Source organism: Anarhichas minor, unplaced genomic scaffold (genome assembly GCF_050575085.1).
Source record: "Anarhichas minor isolate MPS153535 unplaced genomic scaffold, ASM5057508v1 ptg000025l, whole genome shotgun sequence".
In the NCBI taxonomy this organism is placed as follows: Eukaryota; Metazoa; Chordata; class Actinopteri; order Perciformes; family Anarhichadidae; genus Anarhichas; species Anarhichas minor.
In genome coordinates, this window is record NW_027466471.1 from 8,794,716 (window position 1) to 8,813,665 (window position 18,950).

General features: G+C 41.0%; 1 protein-coding gene across 1 annotated transcript in view; it reads right to left on the reverse strand.

Moving 5' to 3' along the window:
• Positions 1-18,950, reverse strand: part of grid2 (glutamate receptor, ionotropic, delta 2) — a 425,055-nt gene that overhangs the window by 92,508 nt on the left and 313,597 nt on the right. Inside the window, exon 9 of the mRNA XM_076099476.1 lies at positions 3,108-3,209. Coding sequence (XP_075955591.1) covers positions 3,108-3,209 — 102 coding nt within the window. The remainder of the gene's footprint in view (positions 1-3,107; positions 3,210-18,950) is intronic.

Here is an 18,950-nt window from a genome sequence, read left to right on the forward strand (position 1 = left end):
AAGGACGAGGAGAACAGAATGCATGTCCCTCTAGTGTCTCTAAGCCAACCCACGATTTTAGCTTAGCTCACTGTTCTCTGGCAAGGGCAAAGGTTTTGACACAGATGTCATTTCAAGTTGGCTGTACAGTGCATGACAGCTCTCTCCTTCACTTAGACATCACCTTGAACTCTTCCTACACTTGCTGGACTGTCACTGGTCTTTCCTTCTGTCTTTAATCTTGCAAAACATGGCGGCTTTTGGAGAAACAGTCTCAATTCTCTATGAAACTATAAAGCCAAGTATGTTTTTTGGAATAAATCTGAAGTAAAAAAAACAAGCCATGCAGTTACAGAAAAATGCCTTACATATAATATCTGGTTTGAATGAGTTGTTTAAGTTTTGAATTTTGAGAGGCAACAAGTCATGTTATCATCTAAACACTTCTGATTTAGCTTACTGGTTGGTCTCGCTTTGAGCTGCCAGGCTCAATACTCAGTCAATGGTTTTCAGACTGAAATCGTGTCGCGAAAAATCACCTCCTGAGATGTAGTCTGGCTTTGTGACGGCAATCTGTCTCTCTACCGTCTCATCTCCCTCTCTTTGTCGTTATTTTGCATTCTCCTCCTTTCCCCTGCCACTCACCAGCTGTGATACACACCGTTTGGTATCTTTCCAACGTCCCCAGCTTTCCCTAAACATATGTCTGCACACCTCTTCTCTCTCCATCCATCGAGGCTACAATCCTTCCCACTTGTCATTCTTGCAATACTACCTCACAACCCTCCATAACCGGCGATCCTTCTCTTCCATCTCCTCTTTGTCTTCCCAATATTGCTCCTATTTCTCATTTAACTCATCCCTCCTCCTGCTTCCTTTCCTCTACTCTAATTCCTTTGATGCAAGTTCATCCCCGGTGTCCTCTTGACTGGAAGTACCACATGTGGTCGGATGGATGATTTGCTGTTTTTGAAGACGTGATTGGAGCAGGAAACACCAATTGTACCACAAAGACTAAGTAATGGCATTTGAAGTGTCCTCTGAGGAAATGCTGGGCATGACATTGTCATGTGGTGATTTGTAGCGGTGAGCATGTTCAAAACACTCTGTGGATTTGTCCGTGGAATTGGTGTAAAATGTATTTTGAAAAGCTCTGCCAGTCTCTGCAGAAGATAATTATCCCTCAGTCTCAGTTTGATAACGATGGTGGAAATGTATCAAAAAACAACAACAGACAAACTGTATATATATATATACTGTATCATATACTTCATTCCTCTTCCAACAGTTCAACAGGTCCAACCTTTTTATCAACTAGTACAAACAACCATGAACACGGCAATGTCTGCGGCCGGGGGTCCTTTGTTGCATTTCCCTCTTCCTTGTTTTCTTTCAATTTTCTACCGTCTCTATCTAATGGCATACCCAATAACATCATTTAATCAAACTCAGTGTCTAAAACAATTGAATGTAAGCTGATCAATCATAATGGATCGTTATAGTCAATCATTCTCAATCATCGCAACAGCTGTGCTTAATGTGTGCCTCATCCTCTTTCAAAGTAAAACTTGTGGTTAATTCGGGGGGAAAAAACTGAGCATGCTTTCATTATGAAAAAAAAGTAAACTCAAGTTAAAAAGGGACATCCTCTGCCTTTGGCTGCATATTTGGGCTGCAGTATATATTCACAGCTTGCTACTCTTTCAAAATATCAATTTTGTTCACACTACTAAGCCCTGTAGACAACCATGGACATATAATTGCAGGGATTTAGCCATTCCTTGGTAACATCTATTTAACAATCAATACATTCCCAGCCAATCAATAGCATTGATTTAAAGTCATTAGCCCTAATAGTGGTATGATCTAATCACCAATTAACTAATCGATAACTATTCAACAGTGTGGAAGATAGACTAGAAATAACAGATCCTTTTACAGGTTAATCTTTGTTTTCGTGTACATGTGCGTGTTCACACATGCTTGTTTGTTTCTGCTCGTTACGGCGCAGGAGCCGCTCTGCATGGTGCTGTGTGAGACAACTGCACATCACACACAGAAAACAGTTGTATCACAGCAGAAAAAAAGCCCAGAGCAACACGGAAACAATCTGTTCCAAAGGTCCCTTTAGAAACCTTTCACATCATGCACTCACACTTACACACACACACAATCAGGATTTGCCCTCTAACCATTCTCACGTAAAAAAAGAACACAGCACATCCGGGCTGCACCCTGGACATTTCACGATATTTCTATCTATTCTTGTCTTTAGGCGCTCATGAGCAGTCATCATGGGTAACACACATTTACACAACCAGGTATGTACAGAATATGAAGGGTAGAGAGGACGATAGATGTGCACATACAGTAATAAATGTTCAAATACGGTACATCTATAGGAGCCACCCGGTCAATGAGAGAAAGGGCGACATCAAAATACACAATCCATATTCTTTTTCCTTTTAAAGATGATGAAAATCAAAGAAAACTATTTAGAAAGAAAAAAGGGTCGCAACAAAGATGTCTAGCATTATCTCTTTCTTCTCTGCTTCTGACTTCAAAGACGGGATATGAAGAATTTACAGACGTGAATCTTTAAACCACTTATGGGATGTAGTCAAATCGATGCTGCAGGCCAGACAGAAAGAGCTGGAGTCTCACTTTCATCAAGTCTCCAATGTTCTCCATCATCTAGCTGTCAAATGCCAAAATGGAAGCTAATGAAACGATTATAGTTCGGGCCATTACTAAGCTCATCTTCTTACATTTTGTTTGTGTTTCGCCTTCTCTGACTCTCAACACTTTGTCTCATGAATGTTTGTCTGCCATTTTCCTTCCCGAACACATCCTGTCCCTCTCTACGTCTCCGTAAAGACACAGTTGAATGATGGGCAGAAAACTAGACAAAAGGACGGAAATACTATAAAAGTCTGACATTCCAGCTCTAGTCACAACAGTCTGTCTTTGATTTTTTTTTGAGTGAGCAGCTGGACAAATTTCAAACAAGGAACACTGAAACAGGTCTTTCTTTTTCTTATGTATGGCCAATTTCAAATCACAGAATGACAAAAAAAAAAAAAAAAAAGACTTGCGCAAAGAAATGAAAACACAGGTCAGACACTCACCAGAACAGTCACGACTCGTAGCACCACTCCTCTCATGTTATTTTCCAATTTCCTGTCTGTCAGCGTGCCGTTCAATCCGTGAACTGGGTCCCACGTTGCCAGCTGCAATGTGAACAGACACACAAACATACAAGTTAGATTCTCAGACATCGTGGACAGTGGATGAATTGGGTTTACAGAGCGATAAACGGTAAGAGAAGAAAAGAGGCAAATGCACCTCAAGCACACAAAACATTAAAACATTAAAAGGACGTCCTTGTGATCCAGAGGGAATACTTATTGAACAAAATCAGAGCTGAAATGAGATGTTAACTCACAGTAACAAAGTACAGTAGCCTTGTAATTGTAAACACATACTTTTCTATCTACTTCATACCATATATTTTAATGTCCTACTTTCTATAAAGCCCCACTTTTGAAAATCAATTTCCTGAACACACCCAGGTGTACCCCAGGTGCACTATGCACTGTACCTGTGGAAATTATGGTAATTTTATTCAAAGCCGCTTTATGAATCTGACCCAGACTTCTTTGTGTATCAAATGAACTTCCAGTCTTTTCCCCCGGACCAAATTATTTAAGTCCCAAATCATATTTCCTTCATGTGCTGCCTTCTGCTTTCAATAAGATATTGTTTCAAGATCAAGCTGCTCTCCCTGTAGAGGTAGCAGAGAGAGAAAAAAAAAGAGTTGATTTGCTGTCTGCAAAGACAAACATGCACCACCACACACGCGTACTGTGATACACACAAAATTGTATGGCTTGATTTGTGCTAGAAGAAAACACAAACACACCAGAGAAGCAGAGGGCATGCTGCAGAGGGAAATATGGGATGATCCATTTCTCTAAAGCCTGAAGTTACTGTTGAATGTGTTATTCTCTGCCATTTCTGATCAATTCCCTTTTGGGACTAATACTTACTGTGAGAAAAACTGGTTTCTGTTTAACGCCGTGGCATTTAGCGAACATTTCATATCCTGTTTGAAGTAACAATTTAACCCGCTCCTCTGGTAGAATCACTTTGCTTAACCTAGTCATTGGACACACCCAGAGTAGACCACCACGGGTGGGATTTCCCTTACTGTCCCGTTGCACCAGTTAAGGTAGGGCTATCAGTGTTGCTCAAGGTCCCACTTCACAAGAGCTTCAGTTTACACAGATTCTAATGAGCCAGTTCACGTTCATTTATTCTATTCTTTTTACTCTTTACTTGGTTGGATTCTATGGCGTTAAATTTGTCTTTCAGACCTATTTTCATGTACGTGAGCACACAAAAAAGCATCAGCGAGCGGGAAAAGCGTCATCACATGGTAGCAGTTCTGCTCCCCGTGCACAAATGGAGTCCTGGTAGCACAGGGCAATAACAAGTGCGAACTTGACCCTCCTTACGCACTCGCAACTACGTGCTCGCTCATTCGTCAAGTTGACTTTTGAGACTTTGGAGGCAGGGACAGAGTACACAGTGGCTGATGTCTGTCTGTCTGTCTGCGAGCGTTGCAAACTGTCCCGAGAGTTAACAACGCTCATATTCACGACTGTCATTGTCGGATATATTCAGTTTACCATTAACCAACAACTTTAAGACATTCTTATAGATTGAATTTACTTTGACTTTAAATCTACTCAACCATAACTGAACACACCAGTGTAGATGTACAGTGCCTGTGCAAAGTCTGGGTATTACGTCCCTCTAAAGGCCCTGCACAGCCAGTGTTCACCCACTAGATTAAACCTCTTCTCAGGACTGAGTAAGTTTACACAGACTGTTTGATTGACACTCTGTGACTTCTTTTAGCTTTATTGCACCAGTTGGGGCGGAAAAATGACAAATTTGTCATTGTTTTTATTACAACAAGTCCGGTGACCACACACAATTCCCCATAAAGCTACATCCTGCTTTAATGTGAGCAGAGGTCTAATCAGGGAATTTAACTCCAACGTATCCTTATCATGTCTTATTCTAATTATCATTAGAACATTGCTGCCATTTCAAATTCACTGTCACTCTTCTCGTCTGTCTGCATTTATGTAACTCACACAGACTCAGCCAGGTAGATCATGTTACATGTTATCCTCGTTTCAGCCTGGGAGGGGAGATGTGGAGCTAGAATCTGAATCTGGCTCCTCTCCCACACATTCTAAATCTGCATCCGGTATTTTTTGTTTTATTCTCTATTTTATAACATGCAGAAAACAGAGTCATTTGTAATATTTAGTTTCTCTGAAGATGAGCCAACTTAGCTTTATTCTATAACACAGAAAAAAAAACTACTGTTGTACTCTGCTCACTACAAACCCATTGTTAATACAGTGTGTGAATGTGTGTGTGCACCCTGCTCGCGACTCACATATGCCTGCAACCCTTCTCGGTTTTTTTGAAGTGTACATATGTGCTGTGCTGTGTGCAAAATACAAAAGATAGCAGGTGAAGACAAACAAGATGCAAACATCACACACATACAAAGATACCGTACACATAGAATAAGTAAAAAAAAACAAAGAACAAAGGGAAAAAAAGGGTCTGTGGCAAGTATCTGTTACAGCTCAGTTTAGTTTGGTGACAGAGAAGCAGTAGTGAGACCAGACATCTTGAGTGGGACCAGGGAAAGTGTTTTCGGTGAAACGTGAAAACGGGGGTCGGTAAATAAAGCAGGACGAATGCAAATTGAAAATGGTGTTGTAGTGCAGTGTGTGCTCTCCTATCAGCCTACTCAGTTGTTTACTTCCTGAAATCTTGACCCTTATTTGTGGCAAAGCCCTGTGGAAAAAGTAATGAACAGTGAAATGTACAGTAAGTAAGTGAACCGTAGCCAATCACAGCCCACTGTATTCCACCCTTTTAATAAGCTGTTCAGCTGTTCAGCACTGAGCCACACAAACCTTTGTATATAAAGTCAGTGTGAATGTAAACAAATACGATTTAGAGATAATGGCAGTTACAAAATCAAAACAGTGTGGGTTTGTTGCATTTATCAGCGTTTCCTGCACTGCCTCTGGAAGACAATAATGGCCTTCTGCTGTCATTTTACCCTTAAGCAAGGCACTTAATATTGATTCCTTTGGACTATGTGAATAAAACAAGAGTTCCTATTAAAGGCATTAGTTTGAGCTTTCATTGAGGTCCCTTGGCCGCGATGTTGAAAGTTAGCACTGCACTTTTCCACTGTGAAAAAAAGAATATAAAGAATAATAAAGGAGATTCAGGCAATGAACATTCTGCAACGGCCTGCAATGAAAAGTAGTCTGTGCTGCATTTCCCACGGTGTTTAAACGCAAGTCAATAAGATGAGGGGAAACACATCAATCAAAATTGTCAAGCACTACAGTTATCACAGAGGCTATCAATCAGGGGCAGGCTGGCTTTGTTTGCAGCCGTATAGCAGACTCAGTCATTCACAGACAGACGCAAAACACACACAAATGCACACACATTATGCATTAAAGGAAAATCTAATTTTACTCTCCCACTCTCACTATGGATTGATCGTGATACATTGCGGATTTTGAATGGTGTGCTTAAATGATGACTGAATGAGTCAGTGACAGCCACTGAGATTTGTGTTTTTTAAAAGGCCCAATTTCTGGAGGTGAGTGCGATGAGTGTTATTATCCAAATTGCTCTTTGTAAACATCTACGGTACTGTATGAAGAGTGTCTTCTTGGTTCCACTATTCCACTGTTGCAGATGCACACACGTCCTTCTAAAGGCCAATCTGGGTACATCCTCCTTTATTTTCAGTAATTTCTGAAGTATTAAAAGATATCACCTCTGATGAATGTTGTTCTTGGATCTCTGCTTTAATCAACCACTTCTTTGAATCTTCTTAGAACATTTTACTTTTATAATTCTGCCCATTTAAGCATACTGTAAGTTGAGCCCGTCGACATTCCTGCAACATCACAGCAACCACTAGATGTTATTAAAAGCTATAAATCCTTTAATGCCCTCGAACATATTTATCTTTTATAGTTCCATTTCTAGATAAGTAAGAAGACTATGCTATTACATTTAATATTATATCATTATACTATGCTACATTATCTGAATACCAAGATTTTCACTCTATATTCATATTGTTTTGACTTTCATATAACAGGAGAGTGTGAAAGCAGCGTTGCATGTGAGTTTTTTTTTGTGTGTGTGTGTGTGTGTGTGTGTGCGAGCACACGTGAGTCAGGACCTAAAATGGCAGCCTGGCTAGCAGAGTGGCACACTGCCTCTGCTTATCTCCACAGCTCCAGATAAGGGCTCATTTCCCCCCGACAGGATGAAATAAATGTGCATTTGTGTGTGCACATGTTAAGTGAATGACCCACTGGGCCTAGACCCTTACCATGAAGACTGAGGCTTCAACACACCGCCATTAGCGTCCCACAATGCTTTTCCTCCTATTTATCATGCACTATCTCTATTCTCCTTGCTTGGCTTCCCTCTGTTGCTCATTTACTGCTCTCTGGTCAGTCGTTCCTTTTGCTTTGGACACGATTCACATTTTACTCCATGTTTCTGTGACTCTCATCATGTCTCTCATCTTAACACTATTTTCTCTGCTACAACATTTGCTTTTATCACATGAATCAGACCCACAGTGATAAGCAAACCTCTATTCCCATACCTCGGTCTTATAATCAGATCAATAATAATGAGCAATGACAATCCTTATGAACATATTTGATTACAGTCATGGGCTTATTTCAGTCCAAACTGAGATACAACAGGGTGGGTTATAGTATACTGTATAGAATGTATGTAGTAAAACACTAGTTTTCCAAACACAAAGCCATAAGATCACATCAGACTTCACCTGTTGCATTTTCTAGTATTTTCTTTTAAGTTGTTACTAAGTTAACCAAAGAACTGACCACTGACCAATCAGCTTTCTCACCATACCTCAAAACCAATACAACTTACATACATTTACAACTCATGGCTAACAACCAGTGAGTTACACATTATCTCCTGCAATGTTTCGGCATTCCAAGCAAACTCAGATACCTAAACGCTGAGCTTCGGCTGCTAGCTTCTAAATAAATACTGATAGTGCTATCACACACTGAAAGGACTTCATCATTTCTATTGAGGTCTAGCAGCGCCACATTAAAAAGAAAATACAACTCACTTACAGGCAGTTGAGGTGATTAATAAAGTTCAGTGAAACAAAGCAGCTCTCACAAAGCTAGTATCCGATGAACATTGATGCCATCAAGGGCTATTCTTGGGTATTAAAATGTTTTTGCTATAATCATTTGTGCTTCATTTTTGCAGTCCTTTTTCATTAGAATCAACAGAACTAATGTGATGGCAATAAAGTGAAAAACAACAGAACATGTAGCTTTTTGGGATTCAGAGGGCTCTATGTGGTTCTCAGGGGGGGTCTGTGAGAACCGATATTCAAGCGTTGATTTATTCATACCACTATCTCTCATATGTTGTCATCTTGCAGAAGTGATTTTGAATACCTCACATCAAGGCATCATGTTTGTTCATCACGGCTTAATGTTAGTTCACATTGTTCATTGTCTCCTCTAGTCATTTGTTTTCATTAACTTTGTTAAGCAAACTTTTCAGCCGATTATACTTTCTTTCTTTTCCCTCTCCTTCAGGGAACGATGGTTCGAACAAGTGGGATAATTTACCAACCTGTGTTTTATGGATATAACACAGCTTTTAATTACTGTTCATAATTCAGCAAAATAGTCAATAACGCGACATGTTTTGGTGGATAGATGTAAAAAAAAAATTATGTTGAGATTGGAAACTCAAGGTCAGTAAAGTTGAAACACACGTACACACACACTGACTAAAGTGTGTGTAACTCAGCATTGCCAGGCCGTGGCAAATTGACAAGCAGCCTACATTACTGTAACACTGAAAAAGGGGGACATACTTTCGTCACCTTCCGACCTCCACTGTTATGACCACCTAACACTTATATACAGTATACTGTACACACACACACACACACACACACACACACACAAACACACCTACACATACAAACCTACACCCACAGACCTCGGGCACTTCAAGGGATGTGTAACCACACACATTTAAAAGTAATTGGAACATCGATCGGTGCTGTGTGGGGGCCCAGACGGGTCATTTACTGTTACAACAAAGCCTTTCACTCGACACAACTCAGCCACCCATCCCGCACACATATACACACTTAGATGAACACAAACCACACATGAATGGCCACACAGTCAAAGAAAAGTATCTCCTCTAGCCTAAATGGCATCCCAAAATCACTCAAGATTGTTTTGAGGCTCCATCCGTCTCTCACTTTCTCTCCCTGTGGCAAACACACCAGAGCACACTGTGCGACAAACTGTGGCTTTTGGTCTGATTGTGACATACATGACTCGCAGCTATTCAAAACGCAATCAATAAGAGGTGACATTTTGAAGCAGTGTAGCGGGGAACGGTGTATAGAGCACTGCGAGATTAGCAGCTGTGACAAAATCTGTATGCACAGGAAGTTGTAAAAAGTGAAACAACTCAGTAAAGTATGAATAAATGTCAAACATTCTGTCCTACAATGCCTCAAATTACTGCTGGTACACAAAAGAAGCAACCCATGAAATTGGATGCTGGCAATTGCTGTATTAGCCGCCGTACTTCCTCTCACCCTACATCATCAGCTCCACCAGTGGAGGGAGATATTTGATTATGGGCTTTCTAATGCAGTGCAATATTGAATAGTTAGTGCAGACTTAGACTCTTATCTCCTGGTAGTTTATCTGCTTACTCTTCACCAACAGCGAGACAAATACAATATGATTCTTTTTTTTTTGTTATCCCTCCATTCATTGAGGGGTTTTCTTTGAGCTAACCTTGGTTCATCTGCCAGACACTGGTGTGTCGCTTCCAGCCTCTGTAGCACTGTAACACTCCTTCTGTCGTCTCGGCAAAACACTCATATGTCTGCCATTGCATTAAAGAGACAGTCGCCAGGCACGAACATAGACAAGCTGCTGAGCAGTTTCACTAGTCCTACTCTCTCCTCCACTGCGCCCCCCCTCCCCCCTCTTTCTCCCCTGCTGATGAGCAACATGTGTGTCAGTGCAGTCTCCAAACAGCTTGCACACCAAGCCTTCCTTCTGTCCTCTCCCTTCTCTTCCTTTCCTTCAATCCCTCTTCCAATTCTTTTCAGCCCACAAACCATTGCTTCATCTCTCCCTCTCTCTCATTCTCTCTCTCTCTCTCTGTCTCCATCATCTAACAGAGAGGGGACAGCTTGTTGCAGTAAGCAGTCCGCGCTGCACTAGTATCAGTGCTCTGCACCACCGGCTGCCTAATCTCCATCATATAGTTTGTGTGCCCATCCACCCTGTTCCCTCCGTGAAAAGTAGATCCCTTCCAAGCATATAGGCTTTCTATTCTATTATGCTGTCTGAACGTGTGTCCATGCAGGTCTCCCTCTATCTTATCTATACCCCCGTCTCAAATAATTGCACGAACTCTATTCTCTTAATTCCTGCCCTTTTGACTCACTTGTTTTATGTGATACTTTTTCTTCTAAATAGTTGGTATGATGAAATTAGAAAAATATCGAAAGGTATGCCCTATTACAATCATTATGTCTTTGATAATGAGACTACTACCTGGAAAGCAATTATATTTGAAAAAGCCACTTCAGGAAAGTTCTGCCCAGCTGCCTTATGGAATTGGATTCCAGGAAAACAATTACAAGAGCAAGACAAATTACTGATAAACTGTGTAATATTCATGCTAATAATGTAAAAGGAAACAGGGTCCATTAACAAAAAAAACACATTTTCCAGCATGTTTGCAATATCTCTTCAATGCACGGTCAAATAATTGACTTTGCAATCTTAAAAATCCTTTCATAACTCCACAGAAAAGCTGTCGGTGGATGCCCAGGCCTTTGGTCTGTCTCTCTGTCTTACACAAACACACACAGATAAACTCCACTATTACTAGTATAATACATGTGTAACTATAGCTGTTTTATTGGAATTCTGTCTGTGAGGTTTTTCATCAGAAAATCACTTTGGGAAACGTTACTGTCATCCAATCATTCAAATGCTTTTGGAGGAGCTCCACAAGGAGTGAACTTCAAATGGAATCATGGACGACTCTTTTCTCTCACAGGGCCTTACTGAAGAGTAATGCTCATATTCTTCACTTGTGATTGGACGGGCTTGCATGAAATTGATTAAGTGCCTGATTTGTTCTTTGTATATTATGAAGGTTTTTTGTGGCTTGACATGTTTGAACTCTCAAAAGCCTCACTTGAATTGTTCTGAGTGTTCCAAGAATGTTTGGAGATTACATTAGCACATTGCAATTAAAACCTTTGGAAACCCTTTTCTTTTGACTAACCAGCATTTACCTTTAATTCAGTTCTGACAGCTTTAGATTATATTGGAAATCTCAACGTTCTGAAGTAGTAGTGTGATTACCATTCAGCCAGCCAGTACATGGGGTATATTGTTTGCTATGTGTGCTTATTACCATTAGGAGCAGGATAAAGTGACTTGAGATATTCTCCTTGTGCCGCAGCACATCTAGTTGACGCGGCACCTGTCGCCAGGATAGTTCTTTATAAATTGTGGACTTGCAAGAAAAGCCCGCTCACAATAGCTCACCAAAGGATTTCTGGCACCTTCCTTGTACACTTTTTTGATATCCATTGGGATTGTAAGAATGCAGATTTCCTATTTCATAATTAGATTTACTACTTTGCGGTTGTATGCCAACCAGTCATGTTGTAGTTCACATCGATGTCTGTCCAAAATGTCATCACTTCATAATGTTATCCCTTTAGACATTTGTGTGAAATTGTAAGAATTAGCATATGAATTCTTGAGTAATGGCTAAAAATTGGTTTTATGAGATCAAAGTGACCTTTGACCACCCAATTCTAATCAGTTCATCCTTGTGTGCAAGTGGACGTTTGTGCCAAATTTGAGGAAATTTGCTCAAGGCATTCCAGAGATATCGCCTTTACGAGCATGGAGCGGACGGACGGACAACCCCAAAATACAATGCCTGCGGCTACGTTTGTCACCGGAGTGGAGCATGGAAAAGAAATATCCACATTGCAGACTGTTGGTTGTGAAAGGGACGGGACATCCACATGACTGTCAGCCAGTGTCTGGAGTTGGCGCTGCTGTGTAATGCTAAGTTAATAAAGCTTTAAATGGAGCCCTTTGCGAATATATGGTATTTCTCTTATGCACGGCGGTTGTGAGCATATGGGAGCAGTGGGAGTTAGGAAAAAAAAAAGCCAGGCGGAAAGGAACAGAGTGAGAGCTGGAGTGTATTGATGGTAGATGTTGTGTTCAGGACCTAAAGTAATAAACTGTACATTCTGCCCAATCACTCATATACTATCATTCTCCCTCCCTGTCACACACGCACACACAGCAGTCTATACAAACCGATCATTACGATAGCGACAACAACAAGCTGTGTTCTGATTTCCCAGATGAGCTGCAAGCTGTTTTATTGCTTGCTTGAATTGTTGAGATGTGTCTGCGTATGTGCATGTTAGTGAGGGTTAGATGGTGTTTTTGGTACATGTATACACAATTCCAATATCTGCCTTAATGCGCTTTTAAACACCAAAATTCAAATGAGTAAATAACTAAATAATTAAACAGCATTATCATTTAATGCATTGTCTGTCTGCTTTTAATTGGTTGTGTTTAATCAAGTATTGCCTTAATACAAAATATAAATCATTAACCCAAATGGCGTTCAAAGAACATCTCTTTCAATTCAATTAACCTCTGTGTTTGAGATATTATGTTTGTGCAAAACTAAGCTCTGTAAAAGAAATGCATTAGAAATTAATCACAAGGTGTTAACATAATTTGTTTGTTTATGTCTGGACGCATTGATAATTTTTGCCTCTCATGTTCTCTTCAGTGGGAGGTGAGAAAAAGATTGGGAGAAAGAGGCAGGCAGGAACCAAATGAGTTGAAAAAGTACTTGGAGAAGCAAAGACTTGGGGTGAAGTCATTTAAGAAAAAAAAAAAAAGAGTTCTCAGTCACTGCTTTCACTCTCCCCATAGGAAAATGAGGGAAGACATGTCAGACAGCGCAGTGTAATGATGAGGAGACAGACTGATGACTGCTGAAAGGTTGCGGCTCCAGTGGGGAATACAAGTTCGACCTGACAGGGGTTACCTGCAAAGTTCTTCCATAATGTTAACGGGAAGAAAAGTTCTCAACTTTATTTGCCTTGTTGTCTCTTTCACTTCCTGTTACTCTCGTCTTCCATCATTTCCCCACCTCTGCCTGTCAGCCTGGTGTTTGGTACAAATGCAGGCAGGGAAGGCGTATGTCTCTATTTAGGTCTTTAAGTCTCTCTCCTCTCTTTGCCCTCATGCTCAGGGGTGCATGTATCGCTACCTTACTCCGGTGTGGTGGTGTGTGTACAATTTCAAAACCTGTGGCTGGGTAAGTGCTGTTTCTCTCCGGTTACATCTGTTTAACAAGACTTCACGCACATATAGCTGGGGAAGCATGCAGGCAGAGATTGCACGTAGCTGAAAATGTATGCACATCCACACACACACACACACACACACACACACACACACACACACACACACACACACACACACACACACACACACACACACACACAGGCTGACATAAAGATGCATGTGCAGATGAAGAAGAAAAGCCATAGGGACTATTAAGTGAATTTAAGCGCAGCAGGATTAATCTAAGTCATTAAATTCCACTGGGTTATAAATTATACATGCATGCACATATATGAAGTGAAATATCATAATGGCGTGAAATGTAAAATGTGCCTTGGAATTGTGGTTTTACACCCTCATAGAAGCCACACGTAACATGATTTTACTTCTGTCAGCAGACCGTTTTTTTAATCAAACGTGTCAGGGGATATCTGGGAAAACTGATATTCAGACGACTAATCTACTAACGTGGACAGGCTTTCATTCAGCCTACCACAGGTGATTTATATAGCATCTTCAGAAAAGTATGAGCATCCATCTGGCACACCACTTAAACTTAGTGAATCACTATCTTAGGGAAGCAGAGGGCCATAATCCTGCCGAAACCCTTTTGCAGGTTCAACATAAAGCCTGCTTACAAACCTTGAGGTAGATGGATTTCTGTTTTATAAGTCCAACTGCACCAGGGCACTTTCACTATTTAAATGTCTTCTTTTACACTGCCAATACACCAGGGGATTGTGTATTGGAAAGGTGATCCAAAAAGCATACCACAACAGGGAGAATAAATAAAAAATAATAATTAGAAGGTATAAAACCTTCATTGCGGTTTCGGTTAAATTGAATTTCTGAAATAAACAGCCCATATTGGACGTAAGCCGATATTGTGTGACGATGCCTCCAGGACACACACAGTACTTGTCTTTAAACTTCAAATTGCTGTGGATTTGTTGCTTGCAATCTCAATACCAACACCTATCGAGTCCTGCATTTAACTCTACCCTTAATACTCGTTTATCGTTTGGTTTCTCAATTGAGTCCTGTAGTCTTGCTGAGGGAGTAGACAATGACACCTAGCAGGTCAATTTAGGCAACGTCAGCTACAGTGCAGGTTGTTAGTCAGCGTGTCAGTCAGTCTGACAGCTAGTCAGTTCATTCAGTGCACTGGACACTAAGTCAGCCAGCCAGTAAGCTGGTCACTCAGCCAGCCAGTAAGCTGGTCACTCAGCCAGCCAGTAAGCTGGTCACTCAGCCAGTCAGTAAGTGTGACTCAGTTGTTAAAACCTTGATAGGTCTGGTAGACAGCTGACTGCTGGACGCCATGTACTGTACCTCTGACGAAATGGATACTGGCATCGTCGGTCTGTAAGTGTGTGTGTGTGTGTGCGTGTGTGTATGTATGTCGCTCGTGTGCACAGTTAGGTGCTGTTTTGCAGCCATTCTGGCAGGGGGATACACTTGGCACTCTTCACTTCTCAGCTGTCCGACTCTCTTTCTCTCTCTCTCTCACACTCACTCACTCAATCACTCACTCACTCACTCGCACACACACACACACACACACACACACACCTGTCATCCATCACTCTGATTCCTGCCGGTCACAGAGGGCCTGTGTCTGAGCCTTGTATGTCTAAAAGCAGCCATTTTGGCGCATCAACATGTCTTGACCTCGACACTTGTCGAGCTGGAAAAAAACGACAGGCACGGAAAAGCACACAAAGCAGAGAGCTCAAAGCCACATAGCGGCTTTAACGTCATAAAGCATCTAAGGTAAGATAAAGTTGAACTAATGTGGTATAACGATACAAGATCCACCTTTTCACATCAAAACTGAATTAAATTCAGGGCACATAATGCCCTTCTCTTTGTTCTCGCCTATTAACTGCCTACGGCTTTCCTGCCCAGAAAAAACTAATATACATTTTTAGGTGCACTGCCCTGGGAAAGGGTACCTTTTACCCATTCAGAATATCAAATGTTGAAGCAGTAACCGTTTGAAGAACACTTTCTGTGACACTGATGAAAGTTTTAAAGGTGGGGTGGTTGTTTTTAAATGAAAAACCCTCAAGCAGCACATTTAGAAGCGAATGGCACCACAGTGAAAACCAAACCAACAGAGCTATTTAGGCCCATTTATAATATCTAATCAGTGTTAAGAGTGTACACAAGAATGAAAGTGATATTGTGATGATGACACATATGAGATCACAATGACATAAGGCAATAAAAAAATAATAAAAAAGCCCTCTAGTGCCCTCTTTTTGAAGTTGTATCCTCCTTTACATACCCAATTCCCACTTCATTTTTCGAGCAACTTAAAAAGTGCTTGACCACTTCCTGTCCTTTAATTGACGACAGAAAGATGTTCACACAGTTTCACAAATTATTATTAATTACAGAAAGCTTAGCTAGGTGTTATCTCAAGGACTTCGTCATTGATAAATATTTGGATGATTATGACAATGTGTTCATCCACATTGGTCTTTGAATTCGATGCCCGTCCGTATTAATTTGAGCAGGAGCACACGGATGACGAACTCCTACAAATTGAAAAGTGGACACAGAGAGAGAGAGAGAGAGAGAGAGAGAGAGAGAGAGTGAACCAGCTACTGCAAGGCCACGAAGCGCGGGATACTGGTGGTGTTCCTGTAGTGTGCTGTGACCGGATGCCCACAGTGGAAGAATGCTGTAAATAATGGGACATGTTGTCGCCCGATATTCAGATTTCAGAACGATGTAACGTTAAATTGGCTCTGTGTAATTGCCCGATCAGCTTGTTTCGCGGCTGCCATCTGCAGCATACACCTTCAATACAAAATTGTGGTCCCCATTAGTGTGTTGGACACAAGACATGGGGAAAAGGGTACAGGTTGAAAAATACCAACGTTACCTTTTAACCAAGACCACTATCTTTTCTTTGCCTTGAGTGCTGTGAAAGACAACGTTTTATTGTATTTTAAGAGAGGACATTGTGGTGAAAACAAATTAAAAGTTATCGTCAGAAAATGTTTTACGGATACTGTACATTCAGACTCTGCTGATGTGTTCATTAAAAACCTGTAATCACTCATATTTTCGAGGATGTTCGGTTTGGATACATTGCCCAAGGGCCTCCCAGCAGAAGAGGGCGTTATCTTTACATGTGTCCTTCACCACCTGCATTGAGTGGAGGGGGGCCAGCAAGCGACAGAGTGAAGTACAGGGAGGCCAGCTGAGGTACAGGGCAGCAATAATCAGGAGAGAAGTTTGGTACACACACACACACAAGGAGAGAGTAGCTAATCCTCAAGCGAGTTAGCTGTGGTGGCAACATGCTGCGTAAAGAGGGAGATAGAGCAGGGTGGTGTCAGTGTTTGTGCACAGTCAGCTAGTGTGTGTGTGAGCTGAATGTGTATTCATACTGTGTATACTGTGTGTATCACACAGTATATGTATATCTACTGCGCCATGCACATAAGTGTATTTTCTGTCTTAAAGGTTCATGTGTGTCCGTGGCTATGTAAATAACTTGATGCGTGTGTGTGTAAGTGGCGTGTGGGTGGGTGTGTGTTCACACACTTGTGTATTTGTGATCCTCAGATGCATGCAGTGCTAGGCAGACTCCGGCTGCTGTAATCCGAGGTTTACACGCTGTAATGCTGCTGAAAGTCTGCAGGCCTAGCTGGCAGAGAGGAAGAGAGCAAAGGAGACAGACAAGGAGGGACATTGTAGAGAAGACGGGAAAGAGTAGCTATGGGTAGGGCTGTCATTAGAGGCAAAGATTAGGCTGATAAATGAAGGGGGGGAAGTCTATATGGAGAAAGAGAGGGACATAGAACAAATATAAAGAGATGGATACATGCTGCAAGAAGGTGTTTGACAATAAGAGAGTAAGTTTGGAGGTTTCGGACGAATACTATTCATATCAATACTGTTCATAACCCTCGTTTTTGAATGGTTACAAACATGACAAAGAGGGGGGAAAAAAAGAGAAATAGCAATCCATATATTTCCCACACAATGCCCAATGTCAAAATAAGTTTTCTTGGTCAAGTTCTTAACTAACTGTTATTCACTTCAAGACTGACTGTTGTTGTGACGGCATTACTGTGCTTTCTTCTTTGCTGTTCCGTTTAAAATGATCACTTACAGAAACAGTGTGAGATCAACAGTTTTTAATGTCAGTGCATTCATCTGGTGTGTGTGTGTGTGTGTGTGCCCAGCCAGATAAGGAATAGTTGAGATTTAATGTGACCGTTTCTTTTCCTTTGTTTTTCCTTCTTTTTCTGCGTTTCAAGAGAGGTTAGGTTGCAAGAGCTACTTAGTGAGTTTACCTGCCCAAACTTTTCTGCCCACACTCCATCTGGCAAAGTGTCTGAACTAAAGGACTTTTTTTTCTTTCTTTATTTTCTTAATTTATTTTAGCTAGAAACCTCTGTTGTGTCGGAACCTGACTACATATGATTTTTTACTTTAATGTACATCAGACAATATCATTACATTTACACTTTTGTCCAAAGTAACATCCCCATACACATACAACAGGAGCATGACTTTATCAATATTAATTAAAAGCATTGTTAGCGTTTTGTAAATGAAAAGGTAAATAGAAAAAAGGCTAAACAGAAAAAAGGAAAGTGTTATCACACCAGCAATGGTGTTGATGTGGTCTGAGGCTGGAGAATTGAGACACAGACAGACAGGGAGGGGCATAGCAGAGAAAGTCACACCTGAATATAATTCAGTGTGTTCTGGTCCTGAAAGGGACCTATTGTGAAGCCAAAGGAGGCAGAATGAGAGGGAGTACGAACGAGATGGCAGCAAAGGAGATGAGATGAGAGGAAATGAAATGAGAGGAAGGGCTGACACGAGGTGGAAGGAGAAGGGGAGGGGAAGATGGATGCAGTATCAAACCAATGCAAATCTCTTCCCTCTACTGTAATCACTTTAGTGTGTGTAACACACACACACACACACACACACACACACACACACACACACACACATACACAAACACAGCACAAATCCTTCTTGCCTATATGCTTATTAAGCCTATGAGAATATCTACTGTAGGCATGCGGTGATTCACTCTCCGATTATTCCGTGATATGATTGTTTGGTATTCAGTGCCCCGATAGACTGAGATACAGTGTGGTGTGGGTGTATGCATGCGTAAATCAGGGAATGAAGAATGGAAACCAGGGGCAGCACATTTTTAAATAGCGATAAAAGATATTGAGATATCTATTTCCTCATTTTCGAGAGATATTTTTAATAATGAGTAATACCCTTCAGTAGAACAGTAAACATTCTTAGGTGCAAGTTTTTTTATTTTTATTTTTTTCAAGGACAAGGTTTTGCAGCAACTGGAACAACAACACAATTTGTTTAGTAGAT